A 15,926-nucleotide genomic window follows, 5' to 3' on the forward strand; every position below is an offset into this window, starting at 1 on the left:
GAGGAGGGGGGTTTTGTAATTGTCCTCTGTGGAAGTAAAACTTTCCTTTCTGTGACATTTTTGATGAATTGGTTTAGTGCCTTCCCAAAGAGATATAGGTCTTGAAAGGGCATACATGTGAGCTTTTTGCAGACACCCTCAGCTGTCCAGGCTTTTTGCCACAAGATTCTACACATGTGACTGGAGATTACAGCTATTCCGGAAATTGTTCTAGGGCATCCACACAGAGCAGAAGGTAATTGCTGTAACTACTTTGTTAAAGCACAGTCATGGAATACAGGATCTTGTTGGTTGTTCATTGCATTAGTCCAGTTTGCCATGCTGAAATTGCAGCAAGAGCTGGCTGTAGGCTGGGCCTGCAAGAGTAAAGAGTGCTTTTAGGGGCAACTCTTTATATCTGGAGAATCTATTTATAGATGTTGCTGGTCTATTTGTACCAAAGGGGGCACGGTGAGACAGAGGAGAATCAAGTTCTACAATGCCTAGGCATTTTGCCCACAGAAGCCGTAATCTTAAAATAGTGTGGGGGAGAAAAATCTTCCAAAGCCTCCTCTTACACTGCCTCTATGTCCTTCTCGTTCTTTGTCTGCCTTGTCTACTACAGGCATATCGGGACTCCGGTAGAGTCAGAGAAGCTGGAGCAGGGGCTTGTCGTTTTTTAGCCCTGGATAGAGATGGATGTACTAAAGCAATTAGTTGTCTGAGGTATTGTAACATAAAAGCAGAAAACTCTGCTTTTGTCAGGTAAGCCACTTGTGTGCTTGAACTCTAATCAGATGCAGATACTAGTGTTGAAATCAGTTCCTGCTACAATGCAAGGAAAGCAACATCACTTACCGATGTGGAGTGTTGTGCGGGCCTTCAGCAGCCTCCCTTTCACCTGGTTTCCACCACAATTTTGGTATGGCATTAAGGCTTGGTTAAGACTTATGCAAATTGGATCCGGATTTTTCTGCATCCAATTCGCATGACAGGAGATTTGACCGGGTTCTTAATGGAGCCAGTTCACACATCCCCGGGCGGCCACTGAGCTCATTGCACAGGGGTCCCGTGCGTCTTTGGCTCAATTTCAGGCCCGAATTCATGGAAAAAATGTTGCCCCGATTCATCGAACAGGGATGCACTGGACCCCTACTGTGGGCCGCATTGGTATTAGATGGGAACCCAGCCTAAAAGAGAACTATGGGTTTGTTTTGTATTTCAAATCATACTTACCTAGGTGGAAAAAGCATCGATGTATTGCTGCATCTGTCCCCCACTGTCCCAAAGGGTGAGAACTAAACAATCAAACACTACCGATTGCTCAGTTTTCCCCGCCACTCTGAGCAGAGAGCTGATGACTGTCCACCAGTTCTCTGCTCTGACACCCTCCCCCCCCCTCCTGGATCACTATAGCACTGGGGATTAGAGGGGGCTGAAGCAGCTGGTTCAGGCTCTCAGCAGTTCACTAAGAGGCTGAGCCAGGTGCCGATCGAGGATCCTGGGTGGATCCCAATCATATGGTCACAGAATGAACTGCACTCCTGTGAACTTTGGCTGTACTTCACTTTTAAATAGAGATTTGAAGGCTAGATATCTTTGAGAGTTTTGTGTTTCACTTCACTTGGGTCTCCCTGCTTAATGACTGCTGAGATTAGGTATCAGTCACGTAGAGAGAGCATTGATTTAATCGGGCTTAGAATTTGTATAGATTTGGCAGTGATTCACCACTACACTCACTCAGAAGACGAGAGGGAAGGTTAGGACAGCTTCAACTTCGGCTCAGGAACAAAATGTATGCTACAACCCATTGCTGGGCCACCATTAACTAAATCATTGCATTTAGTTTAATGTGTTCTTTATCCATAAAGAAGATTAGGCTATAAAAGATCACTCATCATACAGCCACAGACACTTTGTTTCTTACTTACTTTTCCTTTGTGCCTTGTTCAGTTGGATGGACATTTGGCTTTGTCTGCTCAATCTTTGCTCCAGATTCAAAAGGAAGGGCAGTCATCACTACTCCAGAACGATTAGAGCCAGGTATTGATGCAGAAGAAGATCGGCAGCGCAGTTCATTCGCCACTTTCACTGTATCAAACACTCGTTTTGGTTGTTTTCTAACAGGAAAAATAAAAATGTATTTTCTGTGTAAACTAGAATTAAAAAAACCTTAGGAATATTCTCCTAATTCTGTGATGCTTAGGATAGAAACATATTTTTGCCAGCTAACAACTAACTGCAGAGAAGCCTATTTTGTTGCCCCTAAACGGCTTCCCAAATTTATACTATCTCTATAAAAAAGACAAACGAATGCCAAATGATCAGCACTTATTTTTTAACACTTGCCTATAAGTCACAGAAGTGCAGAATGTAATAATTCCTACTAGCAGTGCTTGCCAACTTCCATTCATCAAGAGACCAGAACATAACGCATATCGAATGCAGAAAACAATGATGTATGTACACTGAATAGACAAAGGGTTTATCAAAAATACTGGACTGGATTTTCTACAGTCTTTAGGACTATAGAGAAGGGAACTAAAAAAAGCTCTTACAAGAGATATTTATATCTGCTCAAAAAACAATCCATGAAACAATGTTGAAACCTTATAATACCTTAATATATAACAAAAAAAAAAAAAAAATGTAGGCAAATGTAGCTTATCTTTAAAAAACGTTGTACTAGAAGGGGGATTGGGGAGCTGGCGGGTTGTGCTAGGAAAGGGGATTTGGGGTGAGAAGATTTACAACCTACAGGCCATTGACCTCTGACTCACAGACTACATTTTAGGGCTTGTTCACACCAGGTGCAGTGCGGTAACACATGCAAAATCGCATGTTTTCATGCATCACACAAAAAATGCTGCCTTTTTCAAAATTGTGGGTGCTACTCATTCTTTATTGGCATCCCCATTTATCTAGCAAATGCATGTACGTTCATGCCTGCTAACGTGCATGCTACCACACTACCATGCGTTTTGGTGCAGTGCAATTTTCTGAATCATGCCGGCACCTTTTTGAATGTTTCAAGTGCATAGAGCAGCCCATTAAAAAAACGTGACACACGGGAACGCTAAAAAGAAAGTGCAACTCGGACGCACCTCCTGGTGTGATTGAGCCCTCAGACTTGTGTGCCCCGGGATTGTGCACGATTCTGAAGGGTAACTTCACTGAAAAAAAAGTTGCGAAACATTGTTCTAAACCACAGCAAAGCAAAGAGAACGGTAATACACTACAAGCCATACATTGTTAAGCAAGATACACTTTAATGATGATGCCAACTTTTTTGGTCATGGCCACAAGCTCCCTGCCTTTTTCTTCTCAATCTCTTGTAAAGTGGGCAGCAGGTGGCCCATGTAGTGCAGCGCATTTTCCTTCTTAATTCCGTCAAAGCAGACCTGGGCAAATTGTGGTCCTTGGGCCGTCTCTGTCTGGTCCACAATGCTTCCACTGTCTGCATGCTTCTCTGAGGAAGCTTACAGGCTTAGAGAGGCACACTGACAAATGTGTGCAAACACCAGGAGCCGTGCACCCGTTCATCACTCCAGGTCAGGATCTGTAGAAATCCCCGCTGTACCAATTTTAGACTCTCTCCTACCAGTCATATCCCGAAGCCTGTCAGTCAGAAATCAGTATTCAGAATGGCAGATCAGTTAATTACCCCTGTGATTGTCCGCTCCCACGCAGCTTTTACTGACCTACACACTAGCAGACCGATCAGGCCTGCCTGTCAGTTTTTCAGGGGGACCCTCCAGTCTCCTCTATGGAGTGGCCACTGTAAATTGACATGCGTCTGTTTACACCCGCTGACATCTGATCCTATCTGCTAAAAACAGCCAGATGGGGATCCGTTCCCCCATCCGTCTAGCAGATCGGATCAGATGGCAGGTGTAAATGGACAGGTAATCTGTTTACATCCGACCACCCATACAGGAGAGCATGCTGTGTCTGCATAGGCAGAGTGGACACGGATCAGCCATCCCCATGCTCAGCAGGGATCAGTGGACAGATTACCCGCTTAGCAGGTGGAAAACAACAGAGCTGCCCTGTGTGGAAGGGCCTATGTATCGCACTGTTCTCTAATGTTATGAGATATAGTGGGTTAATCAGAAGATCTCTTACTTTCTTTCTCCAAAGTTTGAATCTTCTTCCAAACTCAGTTCTCTCCGCATAGTACCTTCAATCTCTGCAGCCAAAGAATCCTAACAGAAAAGAATATACATTAGAATATGGAAATGGTTTTACCAGAGAGAAAGTAAGGCAAAGTCTCCAGCAGCATCAAATAAAATGCATTTTCTATAGAATAGCGGAAGGCCAGAACACCTGTCAGCTTTTTATTGCTGTCCAAGTCACAGTTGCAAATTTTCCCTCACTTCCTGTCTTGTGAAACCACTGTCACCATGATAGTAAATGAGTAAGGGAGTGAGTAATCTCTCTAACAGAGCCCTGGAAAGCCCGGGAAAAAAAACAGACATAAGCCTGAATCCTTCTGTACTCTATCCAAAAAGAGTTGGCTAGAGATAAACTTTACCAACTGCACGCCAATATATTTTGGTATATTACCAATGTTACCAATTGGACGTTAAAATTATATATTTTTGTAAATGAACTGAATTTTAGATGGGAAAATTACTTTAAGTTAAAATACCAAATGCAGTCAATAAAGCTTATACAACTTAGTAATATTTATCCCATGTCTATGATTTTTGAGGATAAGTGGGGGCTAGTGAGCGGTAAAGTGATCTTACCACAGGGAAAACGCTGTATGACTGGGGTCTCCTAAGAAGTGCAGAAGGGCTGGCTTTGCACCGCAGCATTTTTAGTTCATCTTGAGTCTCCTGCAGTATCCCCTCACATTCTGCATTGCGATCTTGTAATTCATGAAGCTGCAAGCAAAAGTTACATAGGTTAATCAAATTACTTTTTTTTTTTCACTCATTGGACGATACAGGCCTCTGGGACTTATGCACTACCTAAAGGACTATCTTCTCTTATAGATAAGACATGTACCCAATGGTGCTTATACTTCTAACAACCTCAGCATAAGGAGGATTAAACAAAGAGAAAAAAAATATTCTTACAATTCATGAAACAGTAAAATCTTACAACAGAGAGAAAATCAGCCTGCACTACTAGCACACGTTGAGCTACATTTAAAATAATTCAGTAAAATGATTATTTAAAACAAATAAAAGAAAACTTGGATTTTTGGTAACCACATCACCTCTCTAATGGCACTTTTCCACTGCAAGTACCGGCTCGTACCGGCTCGGCTCTACTCGGCCCTGCTTGGCCTGGTTTGCTTTTCCACTGCTGGTACCGCATGGTACGGTGTTGGAACGGTTCGGTATAGGTTTGCTTTTCCACTAAAGTAGTACGTGGGTGGGATAACAACGGGGTGGGTGGGATTCTCTGACCAATCAGTGGCTAGTAGTGACTGCATGCAAAGGATTGTGGGATATGGTACCAGTTTGGTACCTGTTGGAACCACAATCGAGTAGGTACTGTTTTTCAGAGCCGTACCGTACCGTTCGGTTCCATGCAGTGGAAAAGCAAACCTATACCGTACCGTACCGAACCGTTCCGACCCTATACCATGCGGTACCAGCAGTGGAAAAGCACAAAAGCGTGCCGAACCGTTACGGTTCCATGCAGTGGAAAAGCGCCATTAAATGAAGTTATGACAACTAATCATTCTGTTGGTCAGGTTTGGCAGGGAATTTTGTTTGCAAAGACTTGAGCAGACCCCAACAGAGGTTAAAAAAAAAATAATTGTACTATAATATAATGTACCAAATGCCTGCATCTCTGTCACATCATGACCACACCTGGAGGGGTAGGATTCTGAAGATTGTAGCAGCAGCTTTAGAATGAAGGATGGGTGTTAACTGAAGATGTGTAAAACTACTACAACTCTATTGCCCCTTTTACGTTATTTTTCTTTAATTATTTTGTTGGTACCACATTGTTATTTTTCAGATAGTACTTTTGCTGCAGGGGATCATTTTCCATGCAGATTATCTGCTTACATTAGAAACTCACAGGTTTCAATAAACAATTTTACTATTCAGGCCCGTTCATTAAGAAATATGCATGCAATATCTGGATTACATGACTGATTAGACCATGTCCTCAAACTATGGCCCTCCAGTTGTTCAGGAACTACGATTCCCAACATGCCTAGTCATGTCTGTGAATGTCGGAGTTTTACAATGCCTCATGGGATGTGTAGTTTCATAACAGCTGGAGGGCTGTAGTTTGAGGATCCCTGGATTAGATCCTAATATCACATGCCAAAATTGAAAACGTATAAATCACTATAAGTTTATGCGGTATTTACCACAAAAATAAGAAAAATATGGTAAATACTGCAAAAAAAAAAAAAAAAAACACAACCAAAAAACAAAAAAAAAAAACTGTGGGGTCCCCGCCACAATCCAAACCAGGCCCTTTTCCCTACAGCCCTAGCTGGGTGTCTGTGGGGGTCTGCGGGTAGGGGGCTGTCCATATTTGGTCAATGACATCACAGTGGCTGGGGGAAGCAGAGTCATATTCGGCGCATGGCAAATGACATGAGCGGTTGGGTGTGCTTCTAGTTTAGTAAATGTAAAACTTGACACAGCCAATTATGTTTTATTTTGAATTTAAAGTTAAAATTTTAGAAATTACACATTGAGGGGAATTTACTATAACTGGAGCAGACAGAATATAAAACAGCTGTGCATATTAAGGCCCTGTTCACACATGAGCGTTTTTCAGCTCGTAAAACACCAAACATGCAAAAACCCATTCATTTTAATATCCCCTGTTCACATATGAGCATTTTGTTGCCTGAAGCAAAATGCCTGAAGCTCAAAAAAGTACATGAGCTTCTTTTTTGGCAGATTACAAGCGTTTTTGTTAGATGTCAATGCCTGCCTCTAAACACCAGCAAAAAACGCCTGAAAAAACGCCTAACCAACACCTGAAAAAACGCCTGAAGACGATATGCTCAGGTGTGATTGGAGCCGAAAGAGATTGTAAAGGCAGGTTTTTTATCTTATTGCATTCTTTGCAATAAGATAAAAGTGTGTAGCAGCCGCCCAAGCACCCCCTAATACTTACCTGAGCCCCATCGCTATCCATTGATGTCCATGAGTCCCTCGGCCGTCTGGGACTCTTCCTCCTGATTGGGTGAAACACAGCAGTTGCGCCATTGACTCCTGCTGCTGTCAATCGAAGTCAGTTAGCCAATCAGGAGAGAGGCGGGGGGAAATGACAGCTCTGTGTCTGAATGGACACACGGAATGGCAGCTCGGCTTTGGTGCCCCCATAGGGAGGGGCCAAGAGCAGCAAAGAGGGACCCGAGAAGAGGAGAATACGGATACCCAGCGCAAAACCAACCGCACAGAGGAGGTATGTATACCATGTTTGGTTTTTAAAAAAAAAAAAAACGAGCCGTTACAAACACAGCAATCAACTTTTAACTTTAGAAAGATAGAGGCTGATTGGTTGTCATGCTGAGCTGCTCAAGATTCCAGCTGCTCCGGATCTTAGTAAGTTTTCTCTAATTATATTGAGAGAAGAATGCTACCCAATCTTCCTTGTAAAATCAATTCATTTAACAGGGACCTGTTAGAAAAGAAGCAACTTTTTTTTCTTACTGTAATACTGGGACTACTGGGATAACAAAGTAGGTGCAAAAAACAAACAAAAGGAACTGAAAAAAATTCAAGAAAATAAAATGAGTTGGAAATAAAGTTATTACAACTTACTTCAGCAGTCAACTGTCTCTGTGCTTCCTTAGATGCTTGTAAATGAATTCTCAGCTCCTCCTTCTCGATTGCACTCTGTTAAATACAGCATGATAAAAATATATTTTATACTATATATTTAATATTTTAGCTTAAATGTGCTTTAACCAGGGTGGTTGATGTGCAGGATATTTAAAAAATACTGGGACTTTATCACAGTTAAATACTTTAAACACTGGCTTTTTTAAATGATGGAAAACTGAAACCTAAAAATATCTTATAGTAGCTTTCATACTTTTGCTATGACACCAAGACTGGATACACACTACACAACTTTTGTAGTTAGATTTCCTTTAGATTTACGTTCAACTACCAGATTGCATACAAATTGAAAGTGTTTAGATTTGACCTCATTATATGGTTTTGGTAAATCTAAAGGAAAAAATCTAAAGACAATTGTATAGTGTGTATCCAGACAATTGTATAGTGTGTATCCAGACAATTGTATAGTGTGTATCCAGACAATTGTATAGTGTGTATCCAGACAATTGTATAGTGTGTATCCAGACAATTGTATAGTGTGTATCCAGCTCAACTTTCCTCTAAATCAATGAGCAATAGCACGCAAACCACTTAGACGTTTTTGCATAACAAGACAATAAGGTGGGTGCCGGCCGCATCCCAGCAACCTTTTGGAAATAAACAGTCAATTACTAGGCAGATCTTTTCACAATCCTTCCCAAGGAAAAATACTTCTTGGTGTCCATCTGATGTCACAGATCACTATTATATAAACGGATTCTAAAAAAAGCTCCAAATTCAAAATCCCTCTATAGTTTTAAAAGCTCCTACCAGATTTCTGTAACTCTCTGGCACTCCTAGGTAGGCTAATTCTATGGGATACATGCTGAAAACATGCCAACACATTTACCTCTTTCAATTTATGCTGAAGGTCAACAATCTGTGACAGCACAGTAGAGATCTGCTCCTGGTATTGCACGATCTCATCTGACTTTGTGGAAAGCTCGTCAGTGAGTTTGCCAATCTGGGCATTTGATTCACCTGTAATGACAGCTAGTTAACATTTAAAGATATAATTTCACCCTTAGTTTCCCAGTCTACCAAATATATCAATACAAGAAATATAAAAAAGGAAAAAAAAAAAAGAAATAAGGGGGAAAATCCAGTTTCATTATTTTTTTTCTACACTCTATGGCAGTGATGGCGAACCTTGGCAACCCCAGATGTTTTGGAACGACATTTCCCATGATGCTCATGCACTCTGCAGTGTAGGTAAACAGCATGGGATATGCAATTCCAAAACATCTGGGGTGCCAAGGTTTCCCACCACTGCTCTATGGTATGAAAGACGTCTGACCAGTCACTTTCAGCAGATCAGTCTTAGTGTAACTATGGCCATTCTATAGATATTGAATTAATTATATAGTCTTAACAAGCAATAATTCTCGAATGTGTCTAAGAAGGGGAAAATGGTAAATTAGGCTGCTGAGAGTAGTGGCGTCACTAGGATTGCCACCTCATCCCTTTAAACCTGAACACATAGGAATTACACGGGTTCTGAGGCTAATTTAATGCAGATAAGTCACCAAGTGAATTTAATTACCCCCTTAATCAGCTACAGAACCTGTGTAATTAATATTTGTATGATTTCAAAGGGATGAGATGCAACCCTTGGCGTCACCTGGTGCAGTAAAACGTGATGACCCCCTCCCCCCATTTTTTTTCCCATACGACACAAGGGAAGCCGAGAGCTGCCACAAAAAGGTGTGGTCAAACTTTACATTGGGAGGGGCTTAAGGGGCATGGTTAAGCAAAACCCAGGTTTTGGATATGTGCTGGGGCGGGGGGCTTTGGAACAGGAGAGGACTTGTGCAAGAAGGTGGGTTGGGGGGGCGATCAATTATGTACTGGGGGGTGCTCTGGGAGGGGAGAGGACTTGTGCTAGAAGGTGGGTTGGAGGGGGGGGGGATTTTAAATCCACTCACCCTTCCATCACAAGTCCTCTCCTCTCCAAAACACCCCCCAGTACATACCTGCTTACCTTTGACCTCCCAAATCACTGCTCTGTGTATGCGCATTTTTACATGCCCCCCTTCACCCCCCTCCCCAGGCCCCCGTGTCCCCCTCCCCTGTAGCACTCTATTCATATATGACTCACTATGTTCTGAGATTAGTGCAGCTCACGCAGCGGTGTTCCTCACTCCCCAGCTCCTCCTCCTGTCTGTGTACAATGCCCGAGCCGAGGAGGAGGTGACGTCCGTTCCGCAGTATGTACAGGTCAAACCGGCTATCACAGAGGAGCCTGTGGAACCCCAGACACTAATGCCAGGCAGGTGTCCCCAGTACCAACGCCAGCATACCCCTGCCAGACCAGTGCAACTTTTTTACAGGGCATTGCTACTCTGCCCCCTGGCCCAGACTGTACCTGGTGTCACCCCTCTGGCAGGTGTCACCTGGATGCGGTCGAAGTGAGGCCACTGGCTGAGAGAGCCCACTAACGTGACTTCAGTGCTTTGGCTGTGAACTTTGTTGGTTACTTGTTCCACAGGGTACATGTGTGGTGTGATAAAACATGCATCGCACTACAACCTCGTTGCCCCTAAACTTACAACAGCCCGCAAGCTAAAACGGAGCATGAGGTGCTATGTGCATGGTTCCCCCCCATGTCTGCCACCTGCTACCACTATTAAGGGAAAGTGTGTATACTCCTCATCTCTTTTATATTATAGGAGCAATGAAGGCAGACCCAGAATCTTTGACACAGATCTCAATGGCAGCCCCTAAAATATATATGCAGCCAAAAAGTATTTCAGCTTAATAGAATCAAGCCATCATTTAAATTAATTTTTGGTGGACGAACCTTAAAGTATAACTAACTAAAGGCAAAATCTCTTTTTTCGTTTTGGATAGAGTGCAGAGGTAATAGAACCCCTGTAAATTTATATAGCAGTATATGCCCCGTTAGGGAGATTTACCTTCTTTTTTTGTCTTGTTTACCATTATCATTGAAAGTGAACGTAAAAGAAATTCCCTTATTTTAGGTTGTCCCCAGAAAAGTAATAGAGGAGAAATCTTCCAAGGGGGGCACTAGTTCTGGTGACTTGGGAGTCCCCAAGGAATTTCTTTAAATTTGAAGGGATTTCCTTTCACTTCCTGTTTGGCTATGGGACAGGAAGTGAAGGGAAATCTCTGCAATAGGACACATATGGCAAAAAAAAAAAAAAAATCTCACAAGGGGTTATAACCCTCCATCTAAAATGAAAAAAAAAAAAAAAAAAGGTTTTGCCTATAGTTCAATTTTATACACAACGCTGCATACTGTCAGGGCTTTGCTAAGAAATTCTCCTGTAAGGAAATACTTTTCTCTTTGTAAAACCTAACTATGTACTTTTTAACACTTACGAATCTCCTTCACACAGTCGATGACCAGTTGCTGTTCTTTTTCTTCATACGTTATTGTTTCGGTTTTCAGATGTGTAGCCTTAGGACAACAGAAAAATGTGAAATAAATGTCAACTTAGACCAGCAGATGTTTCATGAGCTTCATCTGAAAAAACAAATGACTGCCCATATCAATTGCAGAGAGTGAATGGTGCATTGTGTTAATGCTTTGCTTAACTTGCACACCCGAGTATACTAAGGCAGCACATCTTTGATACATGTATGCTCTACAGCACCACAATGCATGGTAATAATTTGCTGAAATGAAGAAAATGGTGCTGTCCATCTTGATGTGTTAGCATTAGGAAAAAAACGTTGCTTGCCACTTTGGTGCATTGGCAGTCCATTCAAACTAATCAACATACCACACCAGCCAACCCAGATGTCCCTATGGCTTAATGCCTAAGCAGTCTATTGTGATGTGTTAAACTAGCATGTGGGTTCTTTCCCCACATTGTGCATTGAATTAAGGCAGCCCATTCATTTCAAAAGAGCTGTCAAAAACACCAACACGGACCAAGAAACAGACAAGCACCATTTTTTCAGATGCATGTTAGAGATGTGGTGCACAGAGGTGTTAGGCCCCTTTCACACAGGCTTTCTGATTAGGTCTGCCTGTCAGACCTGATCAGATGCTCCATGCACTCCTATGGAGCAGCGGATGTCCTCAGCGGTGACATGTTCGCTGACACCCACTGCTATCCGATCCGTGAAATCCAGACGGATGTGAAACCCTATTTTCCATCCATCTAAAGAATCGGATCGGATGAAAACGGACAGGCGTCCCCGTTTTCATCCGATCTCCCATAGAGGAGAGCGGGGATCTGACAGCTCCATCTCAGGACAGTGAGCGGAGACGGACCTGTCATTCGCCTGCTCAGCGGGGATCGGCAGATCGATCCCCCGCTGAAAATGGAGTCGACCGGGCGGAAAGCCCGTGTGAAAGGACCCTAATTCAGAATAAAAAGTATCACAATGCACCCAGCACACATTGTGGTGCCATTCATTTTACAAACTGCAAGGTATGAATAGGCCCTAAAAACAAAACAAATATATATATATATATATATATATATATATATATTAAATATATAGCTGAGATAGGTCACCAGCTGTTGTACCTGAAAAACAAGGTCACATGGATCCCTGGGTAAACATTTATTGGAAATTCATTAAAATGATATATTTTAAGAATATTTTTAAAATGTTTTTCTAGGCTATAATATGAAAAGAAAATTTTCCATAAGTCCCCTTTAAGTTTGTGAGGCTTTGATAGGGTTTTTGTATTGATTTTGCTCAGAGATTAATGTCCCATGTCAAATTCTTATGAAATCAACTAGATAAAGAACATTAAGATTATTCTATGGAAATATGTGTTATAAAACAGCTGGATGTCATAACTTTCGCCAGAAATACTATGAAGAAGGCAGCTAACAGAGAGCTGGCTGAACTTTCATTAGTTCTTTAGCAGAACTTTGACCTGTAGTTTTAGATTAACAGTTAACTCCGATTCACACATATTAAAAACAAGAAATCACAAGAATGTGGATTTAAAGAGGACAAGCAAACCAGCATATCCGGTGACAAAATTGCATACACCTATAATATTATTGGTCTAGATCAGGAGTCTCCAAACTTTCTAACGAAAGGGCCGGCTTACGGTCTTTCAGACTTTAGAGGGGCCCGAGACGCCGTGCTATTAATTCACAGTCTTCTGTCTCAGTTTTACATCTGATGTCTGCTAAAGAGAACCTGTCTCCTCTGGTGTCCATGGATGATGACGTAATAGATACTGTCTTTATTACACGTGAGTGTGCATTTTAATCAATACATACTATTAGTTTTAGAACGTATTGCACTATGGTATTTTTTTTATACTTCTATGAGGTTAACCACAATAGCATTGGATGAGGATGTGAGCCTTGGTATTGGATATTGGAGATCTGCATGGTCATTTATAGAGCACTGGCTCCCCAATCCCTGTTGGAGGTTTTCCATGCAGTGGGGCTATATCTTCTTCACGTTGAGGTTACCGTCTGATGTCTACTTAGCGAATCTGACCATTCTTATAATTTGAGGGTTCATTCCTTCCGGTAGGCAAGGAGGATGGCGTGATCACTGTGATATTGTGAGGTTCCCTCTATCACACTGAAGCTGGTGCTGGGATTATCTCTCCTTTGACTGGTTCCCACACAACAGAAACGCAGTCTGCATTCCGGGTTGCTTTTCTGCATACACGCTTTTGGTGCGTTCCAGTGCATTTTTGGCACGTTTTTTGGTGCATTTTTGATGCAGTCCAGGGCATTTATTCCCCCTCTTTTTTTCTTAACCTTAAGTATGTGTGTTCCAGTGCGTTTAGGTGCATTCTGGTGCATTTTTGACGCGCTTTGCAGCGTTCTAGTACAGTCCAGTGCAGAAAAAATGCAGCATGTTCCACTTTTTTTTTTCTGTAACTGGAATGCACTGGAACTGACTGCACTGGTGTGAACAATGCCATTGAAAACCATATAAACTACCACCTATGTGTTTTTGATGCAGAAAAAAAATGCACTGGACTGCATGTGGTGTGAACTGGCCCTTAAGGAATTTCTTTATGATATACGTTTTTATTTTTAATCTTTTTATACCTTTTTATTTAAAATTATACTTTTTATTTAAATATTTTAATACCATTTAGTAAGTGAAACGTTTTACAACTATGAAATTCAAACACTTTAGATCACTTTATCCACCTGGCACGAATAAATGGAACCGCACTACACAAGAATCACTCGTTTCTGGTGCCAATATCTGACTCAAGGTACTTTCAGCACTGATAGCTCTGGCGCCTAATAAAATGAATATGGCATTCCAGGGGTTACAATTAACATGGCCTATCTTTAAGTGCCTAAGATAAAAGTACAGTAGAGACCAATTAGCTGTTTTTTGACTTCCCTTGAATCCGAGGGTGTAAAAAGGAGCTGAACCTTTGCCCAATTTGAGATTAAAGCCCCAAACACTGTAATTTGACACAGTTACCCTGGTTTGATGCCAGCACTCACCTGGCTGGAGATTGTTTTGCATGAGTATACTATTGTATGAGTATACCCAAGCAGGAGAGTTGCGAAAAACCAAGCTCCTTCTGAGACTTTAGAACTACTTTAAGGGTTGGTTCAGGCCACAATTTTTGCATTCCAGATGTGTTCTTGTATGAGAGTTTTGATGTGTGGCAGTGCGTTTTTCCCTCATCTCAATTCAGGACATGTGCGTTCTGGTGAGTTTTTTTATGCGTTTTACCACCTTTCATGTGGAAAAATATGCATACTTTTGTTGACTGTGCTGGAACGCACTGCACTAGTGTGAACTAGGGCTATTGGAATACATGGAAAATATTGTGCATGTGGCTTTTGATTCAGATTAAAAAGGGTAAATTGTTACCACAACTGGTTGTGGTAAGTTTTTAAATTGGGTTAAAAGGGAACTTGGCTCTTGCATAGTAACACAAGCACTGGCCAAGGGGTGGCATTCAGAAAACACACTGGCCATGCTACCCCTACTTCTTATCACACACCAAATTGTCTGTACATTTACCACTGTGGATGAGAGATGTGTGTCGGTGGCTAGATGATTCCAAATAGGAAACCTTAAAATGCATTGATAATCAATACATTTCACAAAATGATTAGGCATAAAATACACATCTTTAGATCTAGATCAGTTAATGTTTGAGGGCGAATTCTAGGGTTTAGATAAAAATAGAGGGAGGGTTAGGTGTTAAAATCAGGTTAGCAATTAGTGATAGATTAGGGGTTAGATAGATAGCTTGGGGTTATTTGTTATCACAATTAAGACTGCAGGGTATTTAAAAGTGGTCAACTTACTTAATAAAGGAAGCCTCAAGTGCGGCCCCTAACATCAAAGACACCAAAGGGCCACACAGAATATTAAGTGAATGTAATGCTACAAAAGGCTGTCAGAGACTACAGACATGCAGCAGGAGGTGGTCAGAGACTGCAGACAGGCTGTAGGTGTTGATGGAGACTAGGGACATGCTTCCAGATATGGGCATAGCTTGGAGACAAGTTACAAGAGACTGCTAGAAATTACAGATAATACATCCTCTTTGTAAATCAAAGTTTTCACTTTTGTGCTCACTACAGCTCCCTTAAAAATGATTTGTGCCACATTTGATATTTAGAAAAAAAAGAAAAAAAAAAAAAGAGGGGTATTTTGAAAGAAAAAAAAATAAAGTACTACGACCCAGAATATTTTTTCTTCAATTATTTAAGTAAGCACCTAGGTAAAGAAAACAAAAACTACTGACTACAGTAGCTCCAGGGGCTGCATTAGTGCCAAAAAACCCCTAGGCTGCAGTTTGGGTACAAGGGATATAAAAAGATGTCAGACATATGCATACTGTACAGCAGGGGTCCCCAACCCCCCAACCGGTGCCAGTCTGTGGCCTGTTGCTGACCAAGCTGCACAGCAGGAGATGAGTGGCGACCACGGTCCGCACAGGGCTAGCAAAGACCGCGGTCACCGCTCACCTCCAGCTGTGTGGCCATGCCAGTTTGTCCTCTTCTGTCCGCCCCACAATGTCAACCTATTAGCAGGGAGCAGGAGGCGCTGCAGATGGACAGGGAGAGCTCCTCACGTCCTTTGCCCTGCTGATAGAATGACACGGTCAGCTGGGCTGGCAGGCTGTTAACAGCCTTTGCCCTGCAGGTAAGAGTCCTGAGCAGGGGAGGCAGAGATTGGTGTTAGAGAGGA

The 15,926-nt window shown here is 42.0% G+C and overlaps 1 protein-coding gene across 3 annotated transcripts in view; it reads right to left on the bottom strand.

Moving 5' to 3' along the window:
- TRAK2 (trafficking kinesin protein 2) overlaps nucleotides 1–15,926 on the bottom strand; it is a 95,601-nt gene that overhangs the window by 12,357 nt on the left and 67,318 nt on the right. For all 3 annotated transcript variants that reach the window (XM_082261309.1, XM_082261308.1, XM_082261310.1), the window contains 6 exons: nucleotides 11,139–11,217; nucleotides 8,647–8,777; nucleotides 7,737–7,811; nucleotides 4,731–4,868; nucleotides 4,105–4,184; nucleotides 1,911–2,099 (listed from right to left, as the gene is read on the bottom strand). In XM_082261309.1, coding sequence (XP_082117435.1) covers nucleotides 1,911–2,099; nucleotides 4,105–4,184; nucleotides 4,731–4,868; nucleotides 7,737–7,811; nucleotides 8,647–8,777; nucleotides 11,139–11,217 — 692 coding nt within the window. The remainder of the gene's footprint in view (nucleotides 1–1,910; nucleotides 2,100–4,104; nucleotides 4,185–4,730; nucleotides 4,869–7,736; nucleotides 7,812–8,646; nucleotides 8,778–11,138; nucleotides 11,218–15,926) is intronic.

This window comes from Pelophylax lessonae (assembly GCF_965119305.1).
Source record: "Pelophylax lessonae genome assembly, chromosome: 6".
In the NCBI taxonomy this organism is placed as follows: Eukaryota; Metazoa; Chordata; class Amphibia; order Anura; family Ranidae; genus Pelophylax; species Pelophylax lessonae.